This window comes from Leptosomus discolor, chromosome 4, assembly GCF_034619465.1.
Source record: "Leptosomus discolor isolate bLepDis1 chromosome 4, bLepDis1.hap2, whole genome shotgun sequence".
In the NCBI taxonomy this organism is placed as follows: domain Eukaryota; kingdom Metazoa; phylum Chordata; class Aves; order Leptosomiformes; family Leptosomidae; genus Leptosomus; species Leptosomus discolor.
The window spans coordinates 23,620,841-23,644,455 of record NC_141394.1 but is presented as its reverse complement, the minus strand read 5'-3'; the positions used below and the strand labels follow the sequence as shown (position 1 = coordinate 23,644,455).

Below are 23,615 nucleotides of genomic sequence, written 5' to 3'. Positions count from 1 at the left end.
ATCATCGTTTGTCATTAAGGAGAAATAATTTATTTTTGAATTCCCTCTACTTGTACCTTAAACACTTGTGTGAGACTAGATTTTAATCCCTGTGACATGTCCCATTCTGCTGAGTGGCTTGAGTTTCTGTTGGGGGGCTAAGGGGGCAAAATCTTGTCCTCAGCTTTTAAAGCAGACTAATTTGTCTGCAGTGCCACGCACAGTCCTTGTAATTAAAAAGTTCAAGGCAAATGCCAAGTAGCTGCGGAACGTCTTAAAGTCTGGGTGAAACATCTCTTTCCTCCTCCCTGCAGCTCATTTTGGAGATCAGTTTGATTCTAGTGAAATATCACTGCGATGTGTGCTGCTGTTCAGTTAAGGTGTTTCAAACACCTACATGAAAACTAATTGCAGCTTCTGCTATTCACTGCCTCTATTAAATAAAAAAAAAAAAAAAGGAAAAAAAAAAAAAGGAATCTCAGAAAGTTTTGTGATCTAAAATGGTAGTTGCCAGTCTGAGTTACACCTGCAATAGGAAGCTGTGGCAGAAAGAACTTGAAAACATGAATTATTGGGCTTTGCCCATGCCATATGCTGAGAGATGGCTGCCTCTGCAAATGTGACTGTTCTTTTGCCATCCATTTCTGTTCTCAACACAAAGAATGAGGAGAGTGTAGAGCTCAGAGGGGAGATACCTCTTGGTTTGAGTCCCTTCTTCTGCACAAATTCTCAGTTTGGTTGTCGGCAGTCAAAAATTCAGGCTGGAAATACGTTGTCTTTTCTGTACAGAGATAAATTTCCTGTATCTCTACAGTCCGGATGCTGGTGAGTGACAGTGGTGGGCGCCTACCATCCAAAATTTCAAACCAAGCCACTTTCTTAAGTTTTGCTACTCCCTATGTCCGGGTGCAGCAGCCCCCGCTGTGCAGAGCCATTTACACAGTGCGTGCAGTGGTGACAGAACCTGTTTCTGTGTGCTGGGCTGACCTCTGGCTGGGATAACAGGTCAAGCTGAGGTTGAAGATGTTTTTGCAAACAGAGGCTTTTTTAGAATTAACGTCTTTTTCCTCGGCTATCGGAGTAACCACTGCGTATTTGTTAAAGCTTCTCTGTGCAAATAGGCTAGTACTACTTGATGCAGCTGAGTGCTGTGAAATACAGAGGTGTTTTTGTCAGTTCCTGGAAAAAACTGACTTTTCAGTTTCTCTCCCCTTCATCTCAGGCTCTCTCAGTCGGTGTGAAACTGTGTAGGTCTGGTGAAATCAACAGAACGGTTGTTAGGAGGAGTCACCATCCCTAGCTTTCTGGTACTGTCTGTGCAGCTCAGATGCCTTAGCCGTGACCACCTTCAGTGTTGACTTAAAGTAATCTGCTTTTTTTGGCACTGGCATGGATTGGGACTGCTTTCACAAGCATGCCCATGAGATAGTAGTACAGTAATAGCTGTATATTTAAATGTCAGTCACTGTAAGGCAATGACACCGAAGCCACCAGTCCAATTTAACAAGACAGATCTAGCAACAGAGGGCAAGAAATGAATGCCTGCTGTCAGGATGCCTCCTGTTGCGATGGTAAAATCCCCACACAGAAGGTGGAAATCCCCATGGCCCAAATTTCTTGTTATGAGAATGATGGTCCAAAGGACAAAGTAGCTCAGTTAATTTACTGCCCTGAAGTGTTTTTAAAGGTACATCTTTGATGAGTGAGATTACGAGCCGGAAAACTAGATAGGAAAAAAAGAGTACCCTGAAGAGAGACCCAGTATGTTTTCGTGAAGATAGCTATATATACACACATATGTTTTAAGGTCAACATTTGAAGAGCTCTTTACCCAAAACTCGAATCTGTGGCTGCTTATAGAAATGAAATTATATGTTTATCTAAGCCATTGAGATGTAATTTCAGTTTATACCGTGTTAGCACAACTAATCCTTTCAGTGATGTTCAGCTTCTGCCAATTCAGTCAATGGACTAATTGTGTGAAGTGAAGCATACAAGCACAGCAGTGTTTTATGTACTACATCTTACCACTTCCTGACCCTGTCTCACTGCACACTACCTTCTTGCAGTCTTCTAGCCAGATCTGTTGTAGAGTTAGAAATGCCCAGATTAATTTTCCCTGCTTTGACAAGCTCCTTTACATTGCAGGAGGCCAGCTTTTATAGTGCATCCATAGGAAGCGTCTCCACTACAGCCTTTCACCACACAGCAGACAGACTGAAGATGTAGGCAGCTGGCAAATGTGAAAGCAATGAAGAGGTGTTCAGAGGTTGACAGTGCTTTTTATAGTACGTGCATTTTCTGGGAAGGGCATAAGAAGGGAGATAAACAGGAGATGATTGTGGCAAGCTGAGAAGTAGCTGTAGAGGACCAAGATGTTCCAAAGAGAAGATCACAGCAAAAAGGTAAGGGTGCCAACTTCATCCTGTCCTTTTTCCTGCTGCTTGAATATTTTCTTCATCAACAATTCTTCCTTTGAAAATGCTGATGTTTTCTGGAGAATCCTATAAATACTACAATAGCCATTCAGCATTACTTTGAGAAAAATACAGTAGTATTTTTATAGAGTATTCTAGTCCCTCAATTCCTACTCTAAAAGCGTTTGTTTTTTTTTTTTTCTAGAAGCTCTGCAGACTGATAAAATATTGATAACAGCTCAAAGATCAGAAATATCTCTGCATAACTGCTGTGTATAGAGTAACAGTCAATCAAAACCTGGGTGGGGGGAAGTCATGTAGCAGTTGATAAAAAGTCCTGCATAAGACTTTGACTCAAGACTAGAAATAACTGAAAATAACTCTGAAACTCTTATTCTTAGGTAAGCTGTTTTCACTTAAGGGTCTGCCAACAAGGATGTATGACTAAAAGGTCTTTGAATCTCTATTGTCAAAAGCAGTGTTATACTGTCATGAATGCATCCAAGGGGAGAGTGTCAAGGGGTTAATTTGGTTGTTTTCGAGTCTAACAATGCAGTGTCACAGTTTAATCTAGGGTGATGCTCAGCCTTGGCCCAAGTCTAATGTCAGCTGAGTAAATGATGAAGTTCCATGCATCGACATGGACTTGGGCCAAAACTGAGGGATATTGAAAATCCCACTGGTGGTGTTCTCAGTACAATTGTTTTAATGTAGCTTACAGCTAGATTAATATTCAGGTTCAGTCATCTAATTTTTCTTTCCTGTTTCTAAGTATGCGTGAGGAAGTCTTACTAAAAATGATAATGTTCACAGTTTTAACTTCTCTTATTTTAAAGAATACCTAAGCCAGCTTTCCCTAGATCTTCTCTGTGGTCTTCACTCCTGGGCAGAGAGCATATATGGAAAACACAGTAGTACTGTACGTTGTTGCAAGGCTTTTTATAACATTATGAGAAACAGAAGAGGGGCTTAAAATGATAATACAGCATGTAATGATGACAGCCTCTTAGATGGAAACAAAGCTTCCCCTGATTTTGATTTTTGGTCTGAAAGCTCCTGAAAAAAATCATATCCCTAGTTCTTTGGGGTTTATGGGAGCATCTGGTACGATATGTCAAACAATGTTAGACGCAGAAATTGGCCTTGATAGTGGTTTCTAGTTTCTTGATTGTCAAATTCCTGCTCCAGGTCAGGCTTCATATATTCAAACAGGACCACATTTGCCACCTGGTGTTTTGGAAAACATGGCTGGAAGCTGAAATGTATGCGGTGGCTGTGGGACTGACTGCCTTCAAAATTTGAGCACTCCAAGAGCTGAGAATGCTTGGAGGGCCATTGTTGCTCAGATGAACTGAGCACCTCAACATCTCACCAGAAAGTAACAGGTGATGACTTCCTAATATTTCTAAAGCACAGCAGACTTTGAGGCCTGCACTAGTTTTTCATTGGCAATGGGCCAAATCATGTTATTAAACTTAGGCACATGCATACAGGATTTCCCACGTGAGGGTCTTGGCTCCTTTTGGGTCTTAGCAGAAGCACTTCACATCTCTGAGCTCTGCCAAAGCAGTTGAGAAACGAGGTAGATTCTTAGAACACTCTCCATGGTCTAGACTGAACGACCAAATACTAACGTGCCAGAATGACTGTCCTTGTCATTTGTCTTTCAGGTTCTCAGGCTCCATCAGCCACCAGCTGATCACGTTGCAGCAGTGTAGGTATTGCCATGAGGATCAGGAGGTGTCCTGTCTGCTTCGCAGCTTGTCTTTTGGTCCTGCTGGATAAACACCAGAGAGTGCGCAATATAGAGGCAGAGCACACGTTTTAAGAGAGCTGACAAGCCAGTTCCTGCCCATACATGCATCTGTGTGAGAGTACTCCAAGCCCAGGGGCCTCTGTGGCACTGCATGGACGTACGAACCATTGCATGTGTGAGGTTAGACTCTGCTTTTTGAGAGATGATGCCCCGACGAGGATTCATTCTATTTCTGCCCCGGCTTGTAGGCCTGCTGGTGGTGGCCTGTTGCTCAGTGTCTATTGTTTATATGTTGGCTTGCACGCCCAAGGGTGACAACCAGCAGCTTGCCTTGCCCAGGGTGCATGGTCCAACGGCGAAGGAGGGGTATGAAGCCATTCTGCAAGAGCGAGAAGAGCAGCATCGCAACTACATCATCAGCTTGAAGAAACAAATTGCCCAGCTAAAGGCAGAGCTCCAGGGCAGGAGTGAGCAGCTTAAGAACGTGCAGGACCAGTACCCAGACCCCTTGGACATTCGGCTTGACCACAGTAACCCGGAGAAGGCCCAGGCTAACCTGCTGGCTTTCCTCCATTCCCAAATAGACAAAGCAGAGGTGCACAGCGGCGTTAAGCTGTCCACGGAGTATGCGGCTGTGCCCTTCGAGAGCTTTACCCTGCAGAAGGTGTACCAACTGGAGACAGGGCTGACACGCCACCCAGAAGAGAAACCTGTAAGGAAGGATAAGCGAGATGAGTTGATAGAGGTGATCGAGTTAGCTGTTGGGAGTCTGAATGATCCAGAGGGGGATGGCAATGCAAAACACCGTGTATACACGGCCTCCGACTTCGTTGAAGGTTTGTATGCAGACGGCAGGTCAGGAGGTCCACGTAGTGCTGGTGAGGGGTGCTGGTGTGACTGTGTTGCTGAGGGAGATGGGCGTTACCTCAGAGCACAGATGTCTGGGACAGCACTAGTGCTGTCACCCGGAGATGCTGTCTCAGGCACAGCTGCAGAATGGCAGCTTTCCTGGGGAATGGGACTTTGTGCCAACAGAGCCTGCCAGTCTCTCCTGGTGACCACCAATGTGTGCTCACAGCTCTCTAGTCATGCGCTTGCCTCAGAACTGACAAAGCAAGGAGGGAATGACCAGGCTGCAATCCCAGATCAGTTACCAACGTTAAGACTGACAACTGCAGTTCAAATCCAAACTCCAACATCGCTGCCACCTGCACAGCTCTGCCAGAGTCAGAGTGGCAAGACAGGTTTTGAGGACAGCAGCTGAGTAGCTCAGTAACTCAGATGGTATGACCCGTAACTTCAAATGACTAGGAAAGCTTAACCTTTACAGGGTGTTTTCTATACTGGGAGTTCTGCACCTTAGCCCTTGGATTCTAAAATGGGCTAAACAGCTTTTACCCTCACATGCAATATTGAGGCAGTAAGTGTGGGCTTTTAAGGTGCCAATTTTAAACTCAACCAGTTTTACTTCATGTTTTCTGCCACTAAATCCAAAGTGCTTACTTGTTTCCAGTCAAGCTGCTTTTTCCCAGCCAGCCAGAGGCACCAGGTGTATTCCAGGAGTTGAGATGTCTCTGTGGTTGATACCTGTTCAGGTTAGCCCCTGCCGCATGGCAGCTCTGAGTTAAAAGGACAGGAACATGTGCAGCAGAAACATGATATGAGACAAGGTTGCACAGGTCTTGTTTCCAAGGGCTCATGGCTGTTTCTCATTCAGTAAGAGAGCTACATTTTTATTTGTAATATGGCTGTCCTCGTTTCGCTTCACAGGAACTGGCATGTTCCCTGCTTGTATTCAGTAGTGTTGTCTGTGAGATTTAATCCACAGCTGACCTAGCTGAATTTGGTATAGGAGGAAAAACTCGTCTTCTTCAGCTTCAGATGTTTGTGCTGCAGACTTAAAGGGCATGTGGGTAAGATGGCTGCCTTTTATGGAATGATTGCTCTAATATGCTGAATACAAGCCCCCATGCTTGTCCCAAATCACTAATGATTTTGCTGTGGATTGTTTTCTTCATTTAATATTTATGAATAGAGCAGAGAAAAATGCATCCTCCATGTGATGAGGACAAACTATTGCTGTTGTGCAATGGCCAGTTGTTCATTTCCACTCTCTGTGTATTGGTCTCTGGGGATCAAGGTATCGAGAGACAGTAGGTTCTGGAGGCCATCCCCGTCGGGCAGGTGCCTCCCACAGCAGGAACATGAGTTGTTCAGACTGTGGAGACCTTGTTGAGTCAGGTCCTTGCTCCCCTGTGGTCCAGGCACTTACTCCACACCAGTCAAATTTGTTTTGCTCAGACATGGGACCAGGGTGTGGGCTGGGAACTGGGAAGTGCTGCTGGCTGCCAGCATGTGAGTGCCTCATGGAGTTACGTGCTTCCAGTCTCCTCCCTTCTGTTTGTTGTTCGGTTTGTTATTTCAAAATATGTTTCTACTGTTTATTATAGGAGCTGAACAGGCACGTATGACTGTTTGGCACCAGCTCTTTCATGGGGAAAGGGTGAGGGGAAAGGAGGTGTTTCGTGACATACATTGCTTAATATTCCATTAAAGTTACCCTTTTGCTTAGAGCCTGCCTTTATGCACAGTCAAGGGTCTTTCCCCCAGTGCTGTCCTTAGGGATCAAGGCAGAATCTGGTGTGCAGAAAGGCATGGGGAAGGGATGCACACTGCCAGTGCTGGCTCTGTGGAGGCTCTTCATGCACTAATGGCCTTGCTGGCTTTCACATGCCATGGTGAAATAATCCAGAGGGAGGAAGCCCTGCACGCGACTTGGAGCTCAAGAAACTGGAGCCCTGTGTGCAGCTCAGTCTGAGCTCGAGAAACCTTCCTTGTGTCCTCCCCTGCAGGGCAGGCCTTTGCTTTTGTAGGTGCAAGGTATTCTCACTCTTACTCAGCAGTGAAAACCAATTTGTTTGCAAATGCAGGGATCAGTGCATCAGAGCTTGAAACAAAGAGCTAACTTGGCAGAAGATTTCCCTGCAGGGTTCCTTGGAAGTCTCTGTCATGTCCTGGCAGTCTCTTTTCCCCCATCCTCCATTCTGCAAGAATGGCAAAAACTGCTAATCAAAGCACAGACAAATCCATTGCTCTATATAGCCTGAGCAGGAGGAGGAACTGAGTTTTCTATTCCAATTCTGCATGTCAAGTACGATTTGGACGCAGAACTTGTTTTGGAGACGGCGCTCTGCAGGTGCCACTGCCTACACAAGAAGTTAGTAACAGGCTGGATTTCACAGCTGCTTCTGGCAGCTCTGTACCGATCCAGCAACACAGCGACTGTGAACGGCGTTACCCAGCCAGCAAAGCTGACTGTTTTCATTTTCTGGAACTGCCCAGGGTAGCTGGAGCTTTCTGGGAGGTGTGGCCCAGATCTGCACTGAAGGTAATACCACTTAACCCTGTAAGCTTTTCATCTTCTAGCTGCTTTAGCAATAACAGCACACAAAAGCTGTATGCATCTCATGTTAAAGATGGGGCTACTGCCCTCACCTTAAGGTTGAGCAGGTAAAGGGATGTGCTGAAATGAAAATCAGGTAGCTGGGGTCAGAGACAGGATTCAAAACCTGAACTGCTGCTCTACATGTGTGAGACTTGTGTCTTTGCGTCTGCTCTGTTCAGCGACACCTTTGACACTGACTTTACTCAAGCGTGTTGCTGATCCTGATGCCTTACTAGCATATAGAGTGGTGCAAGTTAATCTTGTTTGCTTAGGCCTCTTGTGTGGATTTTCCTGTTCTTGTTGGTCACATCTGGTACCTGCTGTCACTTTTTCAGTACTAGTTCATTGCTAACATATGCCAATAGCAGGGTGGTGGTGTGGTGCAGTGAATTCGATCAGGGTCTGTATCTCTTCCTATTCCATTTTGCGCCTTTATTCTTGTCTCTGCAGAGGGAAAATGTTTCTTCAAACATTTCTTACATTTAAGGAGAAATGTTTTGTCTCTGTGGCTGGGATCTCTTAAAATAAGTGTTGCATTTTCTGCAGTTTCTAGACAGAACCACTTGTGCGTGGGAATTAGACTGTGACCCTAGTACCTTCCATCTGAGCTAAACTCCTTCTCAGCAGATTTGCTGTTACATGAAATTTGGATAGGATTCTCAGACAGTTCTCCTTCCAGGAGTAATAGCTGACACGTGGTGGAATTTTCCATTTTTTCTTATTCAAAACCAAGAGAACCACACCTTCTCCCTGGGGCCTGAAACTTATCCATCTGGCTGCTGCTCAGCTCTGCTTCACTCTTCTCAGAGGCGCTTGAGCTGTTCAGCTGCTATAATCCTCCCCTCTCCCCCTTATTGCTCCCACTTCTGTACCAAGTTCACTGTTTTTTTGCCATGAGGAGTTAGTAAGAAACGACATGGAAAAGATCAGAAATTTCTGTGTATTATAAGCAGGTGAAGGACTGCTCTGTTTCCAATAGAAAGCTGGTTGCTCAGTGGGCGGAATAGCAGGTCTGGTTATTAATTTATGTAAATGGCAGCAGAGCTGAATAGACTTGAAAGTCATTTGTTTTCTCCAAGATGGAGGTAATAACTTGGAGACTGACAAGCCTGAGTGGTGTGTTCCATAAGTGAATGTAATCACTCTCTGGTGATACTTTTTCCCGACAGGAACACTTCCAGAAAATCCCTGGAGTGCTTCAGAAAAGCCCTGCCGTGGCACTGTCAGATATGCTGTATCGTAAGTTTTCCTAGCTGAAGTGCGTGGCTGTTTAGTGACCGGAATATTAAATATGGTCTCAGAGACAAATGAAAAGGAGAACCTTTGCTTTCTCAAATTGACAGCTACTAGTGGTGGGCTACCTGATGCAGTCTTGCCCTGAAACTTATTGGGAGAAAGGATGATGCTCTTCCTCAAAGGATAAGATGCTCTATTTTACTGGCTGTGAAGTGGGAAGACCACTGTAACATTGAGTTAAAATGGGGACAATGAATGGTGATAAATCCTAATACTCATTCCCACAACATCTAACAGAATGAAAGTAATAAGCACGGGTCCAGGGAGTGTTTCAATTGACAATGGAAGACCTGAAACCTACGGTCTGTGGAACTGAAGCTAAAAATTGTCATTTACTCAACAGCATTTTGTTAAGGTTGTGTGGCTGTTTGCTAGTTACCAGTTCCATGTAGATCTCTGAAACTTGTTTGCCTGCCCTGCTGAATAGAGATTGGGTATTTTCCATTTCCTCAGAGAGCCCTGGGAATTGCAGCTCCAAAGACTGGACACTTACTGCTCTTTAGTCAACCCTCCAGCCCAGGTCTTTTTCTGTTTCTCACTTGTCCTTTTCCTTTGTTTTAGGGGCAGCCTCTCTGCTGACCCAATGCTCCTGTTCACTTTTTTACATTGGGTTTCCAAAGGCTTTGACTTTTCTCCCCGCCTCTGAAGGGAACGGTGCATATTCTGAAACAGAGCTGCTGTAATGGAAGCAAGAGATGATCGATTAACCTTCTTTTATCCATCGCGAACATCTAAGCTTTCGTTTCAGGAGCAACATTTACAGGAAAAGTTTTTTGGTTTTACTCTTTTGAGACTACTTTTTTCCCCTCCTCATAGCTCATCTCTTAGAATTGAGGTTGCTTGACACATCTTTCTGAATCACATAAAAAGTCCTGATGGCACAAATTAAGTAGTGCCTTCGGAAATGGAAAAATCTTGTGAAAGGCAGGATGTTCTGCTGGGTGAGTCCCCAGAGTGACTCAAAACATTCAGGCTCATTTCCAAGGCTCACTGCCTGACCTTGGGCAAATCATTTTGTTCTCTGCTTCTAAAAAGAAGATGCTTAAAAAGGAAAACAAATTATTTAAATGTGTATCAAGAAGAACTGTATTTAATTATATGCATTAAACTTGCATACAATTCTCTTCAAGATGAAAGATTAGGGTTACAAATTCTTGGGTTATCATCTTGCACGAGGGGACCTTGCCTTCACTAAAGCTGATTGTTTTTAGCTGTGGTAGAAGTTCTGATCAAGAACAAAACTGCAGAGTTAGAAGCAGCCTCTGTTAATGTGTGTATAGCAGTAGGAGGGACCCCTCAGGTCACAACATACATTCTGGTTAAGGTGCTTCTTGCTTATTTGGCAAAGCTTTATTCCACATATCTCTGGGGAAGTGATATTTGTGGGGTTGTTGTTTCTTGGCTAGGGTAGAAGAGGATGTAGAAGCAAAGACTTTTAGATGTTATGTGGTAGATATTATTAAATTGGTTACTTTAATTTAGATCTCCGTTATAACAAAAAACTTCAGTTCACTAAGTCAAAAATGTGAAACAGTTGTATCTACTTCTCTCTAGAGAAAATGAAAATCAGATTTAATCTAGATTTTTGTTTAGCTTAGTGTCAAAAGGCAACCTTAACCTTCCACAACACAAACTTCCTTGGCAAGACCTGTGTTCAAAAACTGCCTGAGTAAATGAGTGCACCCGGCAACAAACACACTTGGATCATCATCAGGCTTTGTGTAAGAATAGATGGGTGAGCAGAATTCAAAGGCCCAGATTTCCATTCTCTGGCCACCAGGAGGAGGAAATGCAGGGACTATTAGGTCCCCATTCAGATGATCTCGAGTGCAGGCTCAAGTTCAATAACAGGTGTAGTTCATGGTCTGAACCTTGGGCAAATTATATAGAAAAAGCTGTAGAGTCAAGGGCACAGCTTTAAAAGATTAGCAGTAAAAGAATGATGGAACTGCTATCTCACTAGATTTATCTGCTATGCTGGGAGGGAGGACTGGAGCATTTGTGGAGTCAGCTTATATTAAAAAGAAAACATGAAGTGAATAAGAGATCAGTAAATCTGCATATAGTATTAACCAACTGAAGAGTTCATTAAGAATAAAACACATAGTGATAGTGAAGATAAGACAGTCCACAGAACTCTGGCCAGATAAAATCACACTTCATTAGTCTTTTGGATGTTCTGGACATACCGATGTAAAGGCTACAGTACAAGATGAAGAGCTTATGTCATTTCACTGTTCTAAGAAACCTTTGACCCAGACCTTCACAAGGAATACAGACAGAGCTGACTGCCTATGGGTCAGACGCACAGCAATGTTACACATCAGGGAATGAATAAGATCTAAAAAAAAAAAAAAAGGTGTTATTTTGGTCAAGCTGGTCTTCATCACCAGATGGGGAGAAAAAAAGGCAGAAACAAGTCAAGTGGAGGAGTTTTCTTCCAGACTTGTTTTGCTCGTCTCTTGAGTTTCTGCAAAGATGGAAGGCAATGCATTTATACTCTTCCACTGATGAAGTTGATAGGATATTTACAGTGGCTTACCAAGCAGTTAGAATCAGCATTTAATTATTCCTTCTTACACCTAAATGATCTAACTATGAAAAAGCTTTATATCAGTATGGGCTGTAGGGACTGAAGTGTCATTTAGAGTGGGTAAAATCTATATATAGTCTTTTTGCCAACTTTATCACATTTAAGATATCAGCATAGTGTTTCAGTGGGGCATGACCAATACTTTTATAGTTCAGGCCAGCCCTCAGCATGGGACCAATTTCACCCATTGAGTATGTTACAAGTTCATTCCATACAGGAAGTAAGTACCTGCTTGTATGAATTAAATGTCCTGGGAGACTGTCTAAGGCAGTCTCCAGGGCTGTGTCCTGGGTCTAGCCTCTGACAAACTCCAGGGTGTCAGCCTTGCAGACCACGACTTGCCCAGGAGTGGGCGTCATTGCCACAAGGAAAGTAAAAGTCTCTTGAGAGTTGAGTAACAGGAGAGTTTTGTCCTGATTAGCAGTGGGTGAAGGTGGTGGCTGCTGGGGCCTGGTTGCGTAGCTTTATTAGGGGGCTTTCCAGAGAACCTCCCAGAAAGGAGGAAATGAATGTGCTCATCAGGAAATTGCTTTTCTGGGAGATGGCCTAATCACCCACATTGCAGAGAGGCAGGCTGCCCTTTGCAGTCTCTCTGCATCACCATTACCATGCGTGCCCGCCGTGTGCAATTGGAGCAGTCTGAAAAATAAGGACAGTCCGTCTGCTGGGTTATACTGAGTGTGAGCAATTGGTAACCTTCAGGGGTTTGTAATTCAGCCAAGCCTAGGAATGTGCCTCTGAGAATACCAAATAGCTCCTGCAACCCAGGGCTATGTCCGTGCCAGAGTGACAGCCTCCTCCAAATAACGGTGGATTGTGTACTGGTTAAAAGTAAATATTTCATGTCTCTGCTGCCTTTTCAGCTTAGGTGTAGCACATGAAGACTGCATCCTTTTTTTTCCCTGCAGGAGCCCAGCTTGTATCCAAAATCTCCTCTCTTTTCTTTTCATGCAGGGATCTACCGCACAGAAAAAGACAAAGGCACGTTGTATGAGCTGACTTTCAAAGGAGACACAAAACATCAGTTCAAGAAGATTGTTTTATTCCGGCCGTTTGGTCCTGTAATGAAAGTGAAAAATGAAAATGTCAATATAGCTGATACACTTATTAATGTCATTGTGCCATTGGCCAAGAGAGCCAGCAAATTTCGGCAATTCATGCAGAATTTCAGGTGGGTTTCCACTCCAGTGCTGCCTTTGCGTTTTCTTACTTGGAAAGTAAGATGTAATTTCAGGATTATCAAGGCCTCACTCGGTAAAAATCACGCTACATTTACATCACATTTCATGGTGCCACTGAGAAGTCATTGTTGAGATTATAGAGACTGAAAGACATTTGGCTGCTTAGTGCATTGTCATTAGCAGTAAAAGCAATTATATTCCAGTCATCAGGGTGTCCGATTTGCACGTACCTGGCTCAGGTCTCCCCATCTGTTTTGTTGGGGCACACGCAGCTGTGGCAACATGAGAATTTCATGCCATTAGTTGCAAAGGAACATTTCTAAGGAAAAAGGGAATTGGTGGTCCCAGATGCTTTGCCAGCGCTTGTTAGAGAAGAGATTAAGGCAATAAGAGGCAAGAAGGAAATGTATTTGAACTTGCAGAATAGTTATTTTCAAACTTCTTTTATTTTTCAACACAGAGGTGATGTTTGGAGGGAGAATTTGAGATGTAGCTTTAAATAGCTGCCCAGAAAAGACTGTGTTAGCAACAGATCCTAACTCTTACAATGGGATTTGTTTTGCCTAATTACAGCCATCTAAAAATAGGTTCCTTGTCTAAATTATCCATCTGATGGATGCTTGTTTTAGTATGAGAGAAATCAGCCTCTGGTCATGCTGATCTCTCTGCTGATTATAGATGAACTCTTGCTGACTAAACTTGGTGCAACTGAGGCATGATGTCTATCATTAGTTCAGATTGGTCCAACCCTCAGGCTACTGGCTTGATCTCTGATTGATAATTAGATTTTAGTAAATGTTTTTTAATAAAATGCCAAAGATCTGAACTCTGGAATAGCTGTTACAAAATACCAAGGTTAAGGGGTAGGGTACGTATAGCTTTTTTAAAATCCCCCTTCTCATATTCTCCGAAGTGCTGGAGTTATTGTCTGGGTCTGGATGGCCTGTTTTAACAGCGTCCTCCTATTAATATTACAAACATTAGAGAGTGCTTAGGGAGTTTTTTTCTAATCTGCCTGAAAGATAGTCTTCTGTCCCATCTGACAGTGTCAGTGAGCCCCTTTGTCAGGACAAGGATCTCTGTCAGTGAATTGTGCCCTCAGGAATGCCTTCCAAGGTTCACCCTACTCTGCCTTCCCCAGTGGCTGTAAGTGACTGAAGAAATCTAACTTCTGGGACCAGTCACAGATCTCTCTCTGTTCTCTAGGGAAATGGGCATTCAGCAGGATGGGAGAATTCACCTCACTGTAGTTTACTTTGGAAAAGAACAAATGAATGAAGTCAAATCGATACTTGAAAATACCTCCAAGTAAGTACCTGGATATCCGATGTGTGCTGTTCATGCAGGGTGATCGCACCATGAATTGGAGACTAGACAGCTGTCCAGACTTGTAGTTGTGCCAAAAAGTTCTAAACCACATTGGAGAAAATAGCCTTCTTTCCCTTGTATCAGATAAAACCGGTGTTATGCTGACAGTCCCGTATCTGTGGTTTTGTGATGTTGGTTTTTAGAACCACAAAGCAGATTTTACTGAATATACCTCAGTGCAGTTTTTTTTTTTTCACACTGCTAACTTCTGTAGTGCTTTTGAAAGTGGCTTTAACTGTTAGGACTGAAAGTTGACTTCCAAAGGCACGTGCAGACAATTTCAGTAGAGCACACAAGAACCAGATGCTTTTGGCCAGGTCTGGTCTGTTGTGTTTGCTTGCATAGCTGTGCTTGTCAAGATCATGAGGCAGTGTAGCCTTTTCTCATCCTCTCCGTGTGGGAAGAAGACCCTTGTATAGATACCATGATACAACCACAGGTATTTACCTACTAAAGATATTTTTGCTCACCTAAGCCTTGTTGGGATTTTTGTGGTCTGCCCAAAGAATGTCTGTGACAGGAATGCTAGCATAGGAGTACGTGAATGTAGACATAGTGGAAATCTCAAGACTCAAAGAGGACATCTCTTCCCTCAAACTGCTCTCAGAACTGTGATACTACAGATTTCTAGGTTAACTGTTTCATATTGGGTTCCTGCCCCCACTTGTATTAAGAGCTGGAAGGACAGGGCAAGTCACTGAGTATTTCCCTTCTCCTAGGTCAGCCAACTTCAAGAACTTCACCTTCATCCAGCTGAATGAAGAATTTTCCAGGGGCAAAGGATTAGACATTGGTGCTCGATTTTGGAAAGGAAACAATGTTGTTCTCTTTTTTTGTGATGTGGACATATACTTCACAGCTGAATTCCTGAACTCCTGTAGACTGAACACACAGCCAGGTACTGCTGCTCATGGGGCGGATTGTCTTTCAACAGATTTTTACCTATTGTGTAACAGCCTTCACCAGAGTATCCTTGCCTTTGAGTTGGTAATGAAGCTGCTGTAAATCATTCTTGAAACTCAGAGAACTAATTAAGACGTGTATAAAAACTCCATTGCTGGTTGGCTTTTGAAAGGGTGGAACACTCCTGCTTCCCCTGATTGAATTTCATGCCTTCAGCACCTGTTCTTTCTGGAACAGGATCTTTTTGTTAATTATATCCTCACATTCACATTCTCATGCAAAGAACATAGGCTTAGTTTAAAATTTGTGCGGTTTTATCTGGATTTGGTCTGGCCTGGACAGCATCTTATAAGAGAGAGAATGTGTTTTATACAGCTTTAAAAAAAAAAACCACTAAATGCATTGTCATTTCCAGGGAAGAAGGTGTTTTATCCTGTTCTATTCAGCCAGTATAACCCCAGTATAATTTATGGCCACCGTGATTCCATCCCATCTTTAGAACAGCAGCTGGTAAGTACATACTTCTCTGAATGCTTGCTTTTATTTGGATAAAGCATTTTTTAAAGGTGCATGTGGTCTTGGGTAGCACTTCCCGATCCCTTGTGCAGAGTGACTACCACACAGACAAAATTAACTACAACAGTCATCTTACTGTGAGTTCTGCAGTTAAGTTTCACAGGGAGGTGTCTTGGTTTTAAACCTAGTTTGATGTTTTATACAGGGAACCTAAGAATTTAAACTGTTTCTGCTTCTCTGCCGAAGGGATTTTCTAATTAGAGAACAATTCCTCCGTGGTGTGCTGTCTTGGAGTGACAGTCCCTGATCTTGCTCTCATTTCTTCCTTGCACTGAATAGTTTCTTTGCTTGCATCTTGAAGAGCTGACATTTGTAAAAAGCATAGATATCCTTAGATGAGTCAGTGCAAACAGAATTCCAGGGGCTGTCACAGTTATTCCCTCACTTACTTGGACACCTACAGTGGCTTTTCCCATCCCACAGTTCACGATTAAGCTGCCTGCGAGCAGACAGGGTGTTTCTGAAGTGTACCACGTTGTCTTAGAGTCAACTGACATGCTTGGAGCTGCCCCTTCTGGCTTTAATCTGGCACTGGTATAACACAGCATAGCTCTGCTGATTTCCATCACACGTGCTTATCTTTGGTGTGGGAACAAAGCATTGTTTTTGAAAACATTGCCATAAGGCATACGATTAAAACAAGTAGCTAAACGCAAGTGAATCTCCTTGGCGAGGAGGAAGCTGTTGTGAGGAAGAAGCGGAGCACACAGACGAGAGAGAGGTTCACGTGAATGCTAGTGGCAGAGCCGTTGCTTGGCGCTGCTGCAGATGCTATTCTACGTTCTCTTGTGCTCTGGCGTTGCGTCGTCTGGAAGCTAAAGGGGTGACAGAAGTGGTGGCTTTCCCTTTATGTACACCCTCCACTCTTGCTTCTCCCCAGAGTCAGCGGGCCACAGTCCTCTGCCCACTCGTGCGGGTAAGTGGGTGAATTTTCAAACGGGAGCACAAGCCAGATACGCACCTTCGTTGGGTTCCTCTGCGTCAGGTCCCAGCCTACCGCAGCGGCCCCTTTGGCTGCCAGGCACTGCACCTGTCGGGGTCAACCCCTCCCAGGCTGGACACTGTCTCAGGAGCATCCCAGCTTCTGTTGTTGTTCTCGGTAGGTAAGAATTAGGGGTGCTGTGAGCCCAGCAAGGGTCACAGCTGAAAAAGATTTCTAGGCATCTGAGTCCAGTCTTCTGTCATCACTACCCCCACCTCATGCAATCCCTCTAGAAAGATGAAGAGTTTGAAAAGCCCACCCGAAATACTTTCAAATATATTTTTTTCTACTGTTCCCTGTGTTATCCAACAGGTATGCAGAAAGTCTTTTACTGAAGAGTCTGGACAATCCTTTCCGCTGTTTTTTTCTCAGAGGAAACTTGTTCTAATAATGCTGTGGGATTCACGTTAGCTCTTCTCTCTGCAATGAGAGCCCATCACGGATCCTCAGGCTTGTGAGCACTGTGCTTAGGAAATGAAATAGAGTTTAGCTCTCAAGCTAGCATAAATTCCACAAAGTACATTGTCAGGATTGTGCAAATATTTATAGCTAATATTTGAGTCGTAAAATGTGATGCTTATGTCAGAAAAGCTTCTTGATTTAAAGAAGTACTGCCAATCTCATTTTTATGTAGATTTTTATATTTTCTGCCCACATTAGTTCCCAGGCATGAGGCCAGATCTGTGCCATTAAAACAAGACACTGTTAGCTCTTGTCCTGGCACTCGGGCTGCTGAGAAAAAACAGCCTTCGGAAATCTCTGAAAGAATTTGATTTGTGCAGCAGCCACTTGCACTAATGGGAAATAATAATGCTAATGCATGCGAGTGGCTCGCTGAAAGGGCATCATTATGGAGATTTCTTGTTACAGTGCGGACCTGACAGATATAGTCTTCTTTCCTTTTAATTGGCTTCTGCAGTGGCTTGACTTTTTCAAGGAAAGGAGAAATGAGAAAAGAAACAGATAGCAACATAAGCAGTAAAATTTTGAAAAAAAAAGCCATTGAAGTGACAAGGGTTATGAACAAAAAGGGGAGGCATGAACGAGAAATCAGGAGAGGCTATTTTGGAAGAGCATTTTTTGGTAAAGGAAATACTGGGATTTGTAAATCCAGAAATGTAGATTCTGTCTCCTCATCTTCTGTAACTTTGTCACAAGTGAAACCAAAATTTTCAAAAATAGCTATGAAGGGGTAGGTTTGTAACCAGACCTTCAAGAGTGTGAATGAAGTACTGCTGACTTCCTTAGAGGATTTACATACTTGTCCCAGTCCCTTGAAACTCTTGGAAGTCTCACAAGTTTGGGTTAGGTCACTCACACGTGTCAGTTACGACCTGAGGGATCTACGTTTGGATATCTGCTTTTGGAAATGATAGCCATGGTTTCTCACTGCTCTGGTTTTCTACCTGTGATAATGTTTTTGTGATCCATCTCAGTAATGCAGACTGCACTTTTGTTATTACAAAGGCTTTTATGGGGTATATATCTATCACCTAACATTTCTGGACTTCAATTTTAGCTGGATTTAGCAGTTCGGTAATGGAAAACTATTCTTACCACTTTCCTAATTTTTGTTAAAATTAAGGTAATCAGAAAGCTGTCAGTTGTGTGATCAGATTAGAACGACTGTTTTCTTCCAGAGCTCTTGTGGTCCACAATCCGGATGTCATTATCTGCCCTACAGCAGAGTCTGGCTTCCCTGGTTTACCAGTATGTTTGTTTGTCGGGTTTGAATCCTGCAGAAACTAACACTTTTGGAGGACGTTTTGCCTCCGAAGAAGCAAACTCCAGAGGGTGATGTGGTATTGCTCCGCTTGGTCTACAACAGCAGGAGTGGAGTGAAACCTGATCGTTCAGGATCAGGGGGTTTATCTATGACAGCTAATAACATCGGTGTTTTTTGGGGGGCAGAAACATGCAATGAGTATCTGCAAAAACTGGTTCAGGATCAGCCATGGATTTGTGTGGGTAAGAATAAGAGGGCAGGTGCTCGTATTTCTGACCACATTCAGGGACTTCTCTGCTGCTCACACTGAAAGTGTTTCTGCTCTCACATAAACATTCCTTTCCCTCCATGCAGGTTATTAAAAAAGAAACTGGGTTTTGGAGAGACTTTGGTTTTGGGATGACTTGCCAGTACAGATCTGATTTTATCAACATAGGTAAGAAAACTACACTCCAATAGGTGTGCCTTTTTACTGAAACATAGAAAATTGTCATCAGCTTCTCTGTCCTTGGCCAGTGTGTCTCTGCCTCTAATTCTCAGCAGTGCTGTGGTTAGATGTTCAGACTGTTCCTAGGTGCCCTAGAGGTTAGCAGAATCTAAGCGCTGCTCAGTACAAATAAAGCAATTTTGTCTGATAGTGAAAGATTTGAAGTTAAGAAATTTGGACGCTTTGATGTTGGCAGAAAGTATGGCTGTTTTAAAGGGCTGGCTGGAGCCAGAGGACAGCTGCAGTGCAATTAATAGCATTGACTTTGCTAGTATATATCTCTAGGTTTATTTTGGATTTTGTTTGTGTCAGGCGGCTTTGATCTGGACATTAAAGGCTGGGGTGGCGAAGATGTACACCTGTACCGCAAATACCTTCACAGCAACCTCATCGTGATCCGAACACCTGTCAGGGGCCTCTTCCATCTGTGGCATGAAAAGCAATGTCTGGACGAGCTGACCCCAGAGCAGTACAAGATGTGCATGCAGTCCAAGGCCATGAACGAGGCTTCTCATGGCCAGCTTGGGATGCTTGTTTTCAAGCAAGAGATTGAGACACACCTGCACAGACAGAAACTGAGGAGCAAGAAGACATGAAGCCAGAAAGAGAGGCACAGAGACTCCGAGTTGGACTGCGGGCTGTTTTGGAAAAAAGTTGCTGACGACAAGAAAAGACGGGATGAGACTGGAAGAGGGTGGAGATTCCAGCAGGATGGCAGCAAAAGAAGATGCGGGAAAGTGCTTGTCCTCCCTTCTGTTTTTTTCTTAATAGTAGTCCATTAGCCTGACTGTTCAGCACTTGCTTCTGGGGGACACTTGACAACTGGATGAGAACCAAGGTCACAGAGATAATAAACATTACATAAATGCCAGTGTGGTGCTCACAATAACCCATGGATGTGCTCTTCCCTTTAAATGTTCGTAAGATGTGTACAGTTATGTAAAGGATTGACCCTTTGGTGGGCCAGTAACAATGGGTGACATATCTAAAAAGGGCTATTTTTGAATAAGTACTGAGCTCCTGCTCTGAGAAGGACATCTGATTGTTAACGACAGTTAAACTGGAGTGACCAAAACCCTTTTTCCCTTAAGGGGCTTGGGGCGGGGGCAGCAGCAGTGCACTAACAGCATATTCCTGGTTCATTCAAAGACAAGAGGCATCTCAGAAAGTGCTTTCTAAAATTCAGAAAGAGAAAGCCCTACCGGTCAAGTGTGATGTTTCAGAAGCGCTGGAGGGTAGTGTTTATTCTCTTCCGTGGCCAGTGAACCAAAAGCAATGAGCCATGTATGTATCTCATGAATCAGATGGTGCATTTCTGCTATAGAATACTGTAAGTATCTCAAGATTTATTTTTAAATGAAGTTGGTTTTGCTTGGGAATTATTTTGTCATACTTCAGGTTTTCTACTTCTAGCCTTACTAGGAAATAGTACAGCCTTCCAACACTTGAGAAATGCTCTGCAGATCTGTGTTTCCTGTGGATGGGAACTGAGTTCAGATAAGTGAAGTGATTTTCCTACACAACCTGGATGCTGGAAGGTGGAAGCTTTACCATGCTGAAGAAAAGGAAGTACACGTGTTTGTATTTTGCAGTGCTGATTTAGCAGGAGGCTTTAAACTCTGAATGTCAGATACCAAAATTGATGAACATTTTCTGACTTTATACCAAAGTATTCCTTCTAAACCAAATACAGAATCTTGCCCAGGGCATAGCAAATGTTTTGTAATTAACAAAATAAATCTTTGTGATGGATGACTGAACCCTGCAAATTCTCTCATGATAATTATAGGTGCATCCTAAAAATTAGTTTCCTTCTTAATAGATTTTTTTTTCAATTGCCTAAAACTGTTGAAAGCACGAGTTACTGCTCTTATAAAGCATTTTCTTTTAATGCTGACTGCTGCTTATCATTTTAATATATACCAGCCAAAACCACCTTTGTGGGCTTGGAAATCCCATTTGCTTACGTAAGTGCTGTTTCTCCGAGCGGTCTCTTTGTTTTATAGCTTCGGATTAGACAGTTTGAAAACAGATTCTGATTTAGTTTTTGGCTTGTAAAAGCTGGGGGAAGAAATATTCAAGGTAGCACTGAACAAGGACTAGAACACTATTTGACATGCCACTGTGTGGTAGGAAGAGCGCTTATGAACCTCTTTTGAAAGCATTGCATGCAGAATCTGCAGACAGAGACTGTGGTACTGTAAGTACCTTTTCCTTTAACACGTGTTTACATGTGTTTGTCTTTTGTTGGATGATCTGCCTTGCACTTCCCTTGCAAATTACCAAATGTCCAAAACCACTGCAAAAGTACAAAAAGAATGGAAACTGTATGCTTAAAAACCTCAACCCCCAAATACATCACTTACCTAAAAACTTCAGCAATAGCTCAAGGAGGTCCTCCAAAGAATTTTTTTGTTTCCCAGAATACATGATAAATCATTTATAAAAGGCTTTGTTTTGATGGAGTAACTTTACAAATATTGTGTAGTAGGAGGAGACCAGCGTGGCTTGTTGAATGCACATGACAGCTATGGTAACTGAGCTGCTCCAAGGTGACAGTTGTTCCTGCAGTCCCACTTAACCTGAATTTGAAAGCGGGTGATGTATGCTATTAAAGTTACTTAATCATAGCCTGCCTCAGCCCAGCCTTAACTATTTCCATGATGGTTTTTTTGTTATCTTCCCTTAGGTTTCCCTAAGCCCTTCAGCAACTTAATGTAACCTTGAGGTTGGCTGCACTTGTAGAGCAGGGCTAGACCAGACAATCTCCAGAGGTCCCTTCCAACCTATGTTAGTCTCTAATTCTGAGCACTGGGCACCTGTAAATTCAGCACTTTGTTACTTTGGGTACCTCAGCAAGCACGTCATCCAACCCCTGTCAGAGTTTCACAAGTTATGTTTTTAAATAGCACCTTTGTGATTCTCTTGCACGCCCTTTTCCACAGAGATGTTGTTCCTCCTGTGAGGAGTAATACTGTCTATGCAGTTCCAGTTCCTTGGCTGCAGAAGCCAGTTTGGCAAAAGGTGGGATTGAATCAATGATGGAGAGAGCCAGCCCGCAGTCATTGGCCACCTCAGTGGTGTGCAGGAGAAATTTAATCACAGCAGAAGTCTGGCAGGGCTCTCTTAAAGGTGGAGACTGCATTAATATGAGAAGTGAAGAACAACATGAGAAAGGGAAGCTGCTGTTAGCTACATTTCTATGAGCCAAGCAGAGCTGTAACGGGTCTTCCAGACCAGTTAGAAAAAAGATGAAGTCCAAAGAGAGCCGCCAACAGGACTGTAGCTTTTGCCAGGCAGCTTTCTACCTTCCTTGTCCCAGAAACAGCTTGTGATCTCTTGCAGAATGGCAACTGACGGGATCTTAGTTGGGGAGGGTGAGATCAGCCTGTGTAGAGAGGGAGGCAATATGGGGACTCCTTGCTATAATTTTTGACGAGTGTTGGATACCCTGGCTGCAGGCACAGAGGCATGGGGCAAACCAAACTGCCATATCCTTCCAGGTGTCATGATCTCTCCAGCAAGCGAGTTGCAAATGTGACTACTCTTGTAATCCTTGCACAGCATCCCTTGAAGAAAGAAAGATTCTACAGAGAAGCTCCCCAAGACAAGCCAGCACCCTTGCTTCCAAACATTGCAAGTCATCCTTGCTCCGCAGGCTTTCAGGGTAGCTAGGTTTTAAAGCAATAGAAGAGCCGGTCTTGAAGGCATCTGTTCTGGCAAGGGTGCTGCCTTTGCAGTCAGTGCAGTAATCTAAATGCGTAGATGACAGAAAACTTCAGGTTTCTTCCCTCACAGCAGGCAAATGAAGCTGGGAGTCTTTAAAAAACCGAGGCATGATTCTCAAACGTGTGGGATAGATGTGAGCACTGGTAGTGGCTTTCCCTGGGCTCTACTGGGCCAACATTTGCAAAAGAGTAGTTATAATATAAAGGTGTGTGAAGCTACCGGTCCACTGGTCAGCAGGTCAAACCCTGAGGAGTTCCACTATAGATCTTAGAGCTAAAATTGAACGTGTCCTGCAGTCCTGCTGTGTCCCTGCCAGATCAGCCTGCACCTTATTTCTGCAAGTTAACACTCTGCCTCTCAAACTGCCTTTTTAAAGGAGAGTTTGTCCCCTGTCTTTACCAGCCCGTAGGTACAAAAAACACTTCATGATTCTTCTCCAGCAGGACAACAGCTATGGCATGTTCTTCATGTGAGAAGAGATGCTAACTTTTCTCTAGGATCTCTGCGTGACCTCTTTTGTTTTAGCCATATTTTTCAAAAGAAACAGTTCACGAAAAGGGAAGGAGGGATTTTTTTTTCCCATGCAAATAATCTAGCATGCCCTCTCATGATTGGTGTAGATAATGTTGAAAATACCTCTTCAGTACATGTGATACAGTGCTCAAGTCACTTGCCCTGCCAGAGTGTTGTTACTTCCAGGATCTCACTCTACGTTGTCTTTAACCCTAGCAAGTTAAACGTGCTGCAACTGGAGTGCAGTTATCCCCTCTTTCCTTGTACAGAAACCACCTATCAGGATAGTTGTAAATTTTAGGACCAGATGATTACAACGATTTCTTGTAGTTCATATTCTGGAAAACGCAGATCAATATAAGACTGAAGTTTTTGACTGTTTCCTCAAGTTAAGCAGAGTAACCCTGATCCAGCAGAAAGCAGGAAACAGGTAAACAACTGAAACTGATTGACTCCTGTTCACTATTTGAGGATCACATCTCTGCAACACGATGTTAGCAGATTTGCACCACAACCCTCAGCTGTACAGTTTGTCACATGCAACAACGTGAGGATTAATTTCTTGTGTGATTCTGTCCAGTCTCTCCCCCAATATTCTGAATTACGGATTTAAAGAGCAGTGTAACAGATATGAAGAGAAAACACTACGTTGAAAGAACAAGTT

General features: G+C 43.4%; 1 protein-coding gene across 1 annotated transcript; it reads left to right on the top strand.

Annotated features, from left to right (window-relative positions):
* The first annotated feature begins 4,354 nt into the window (after window positions 1-4,354).
* On the top strand, window positions 4,355-19,305 carry CSGALNACT1 (chondroitin sulfate N-acetylgalactosaminyltransferase 1). The gene is made up of 7 exons (XM_086464248.1): window positions 4,355-4,988; window positions 12,441-12,657; window positions 13,874-13,975; window positions 14,755-14,933; window positions 15,354-15,448; window positions 18,577-18,658; window positions 19,022-19,305. Exons 1-7 carry the CDS (start codon window positions 4,355-4,357, stop codon window positions 19,303-19,305), a joined length of 1,593 nt encoding a protein of 530 aa, XP_086320374.1.
* The last annotated feature ends 4,310 nt before the right edge of the window (window positions 19,306-23,615 follow it).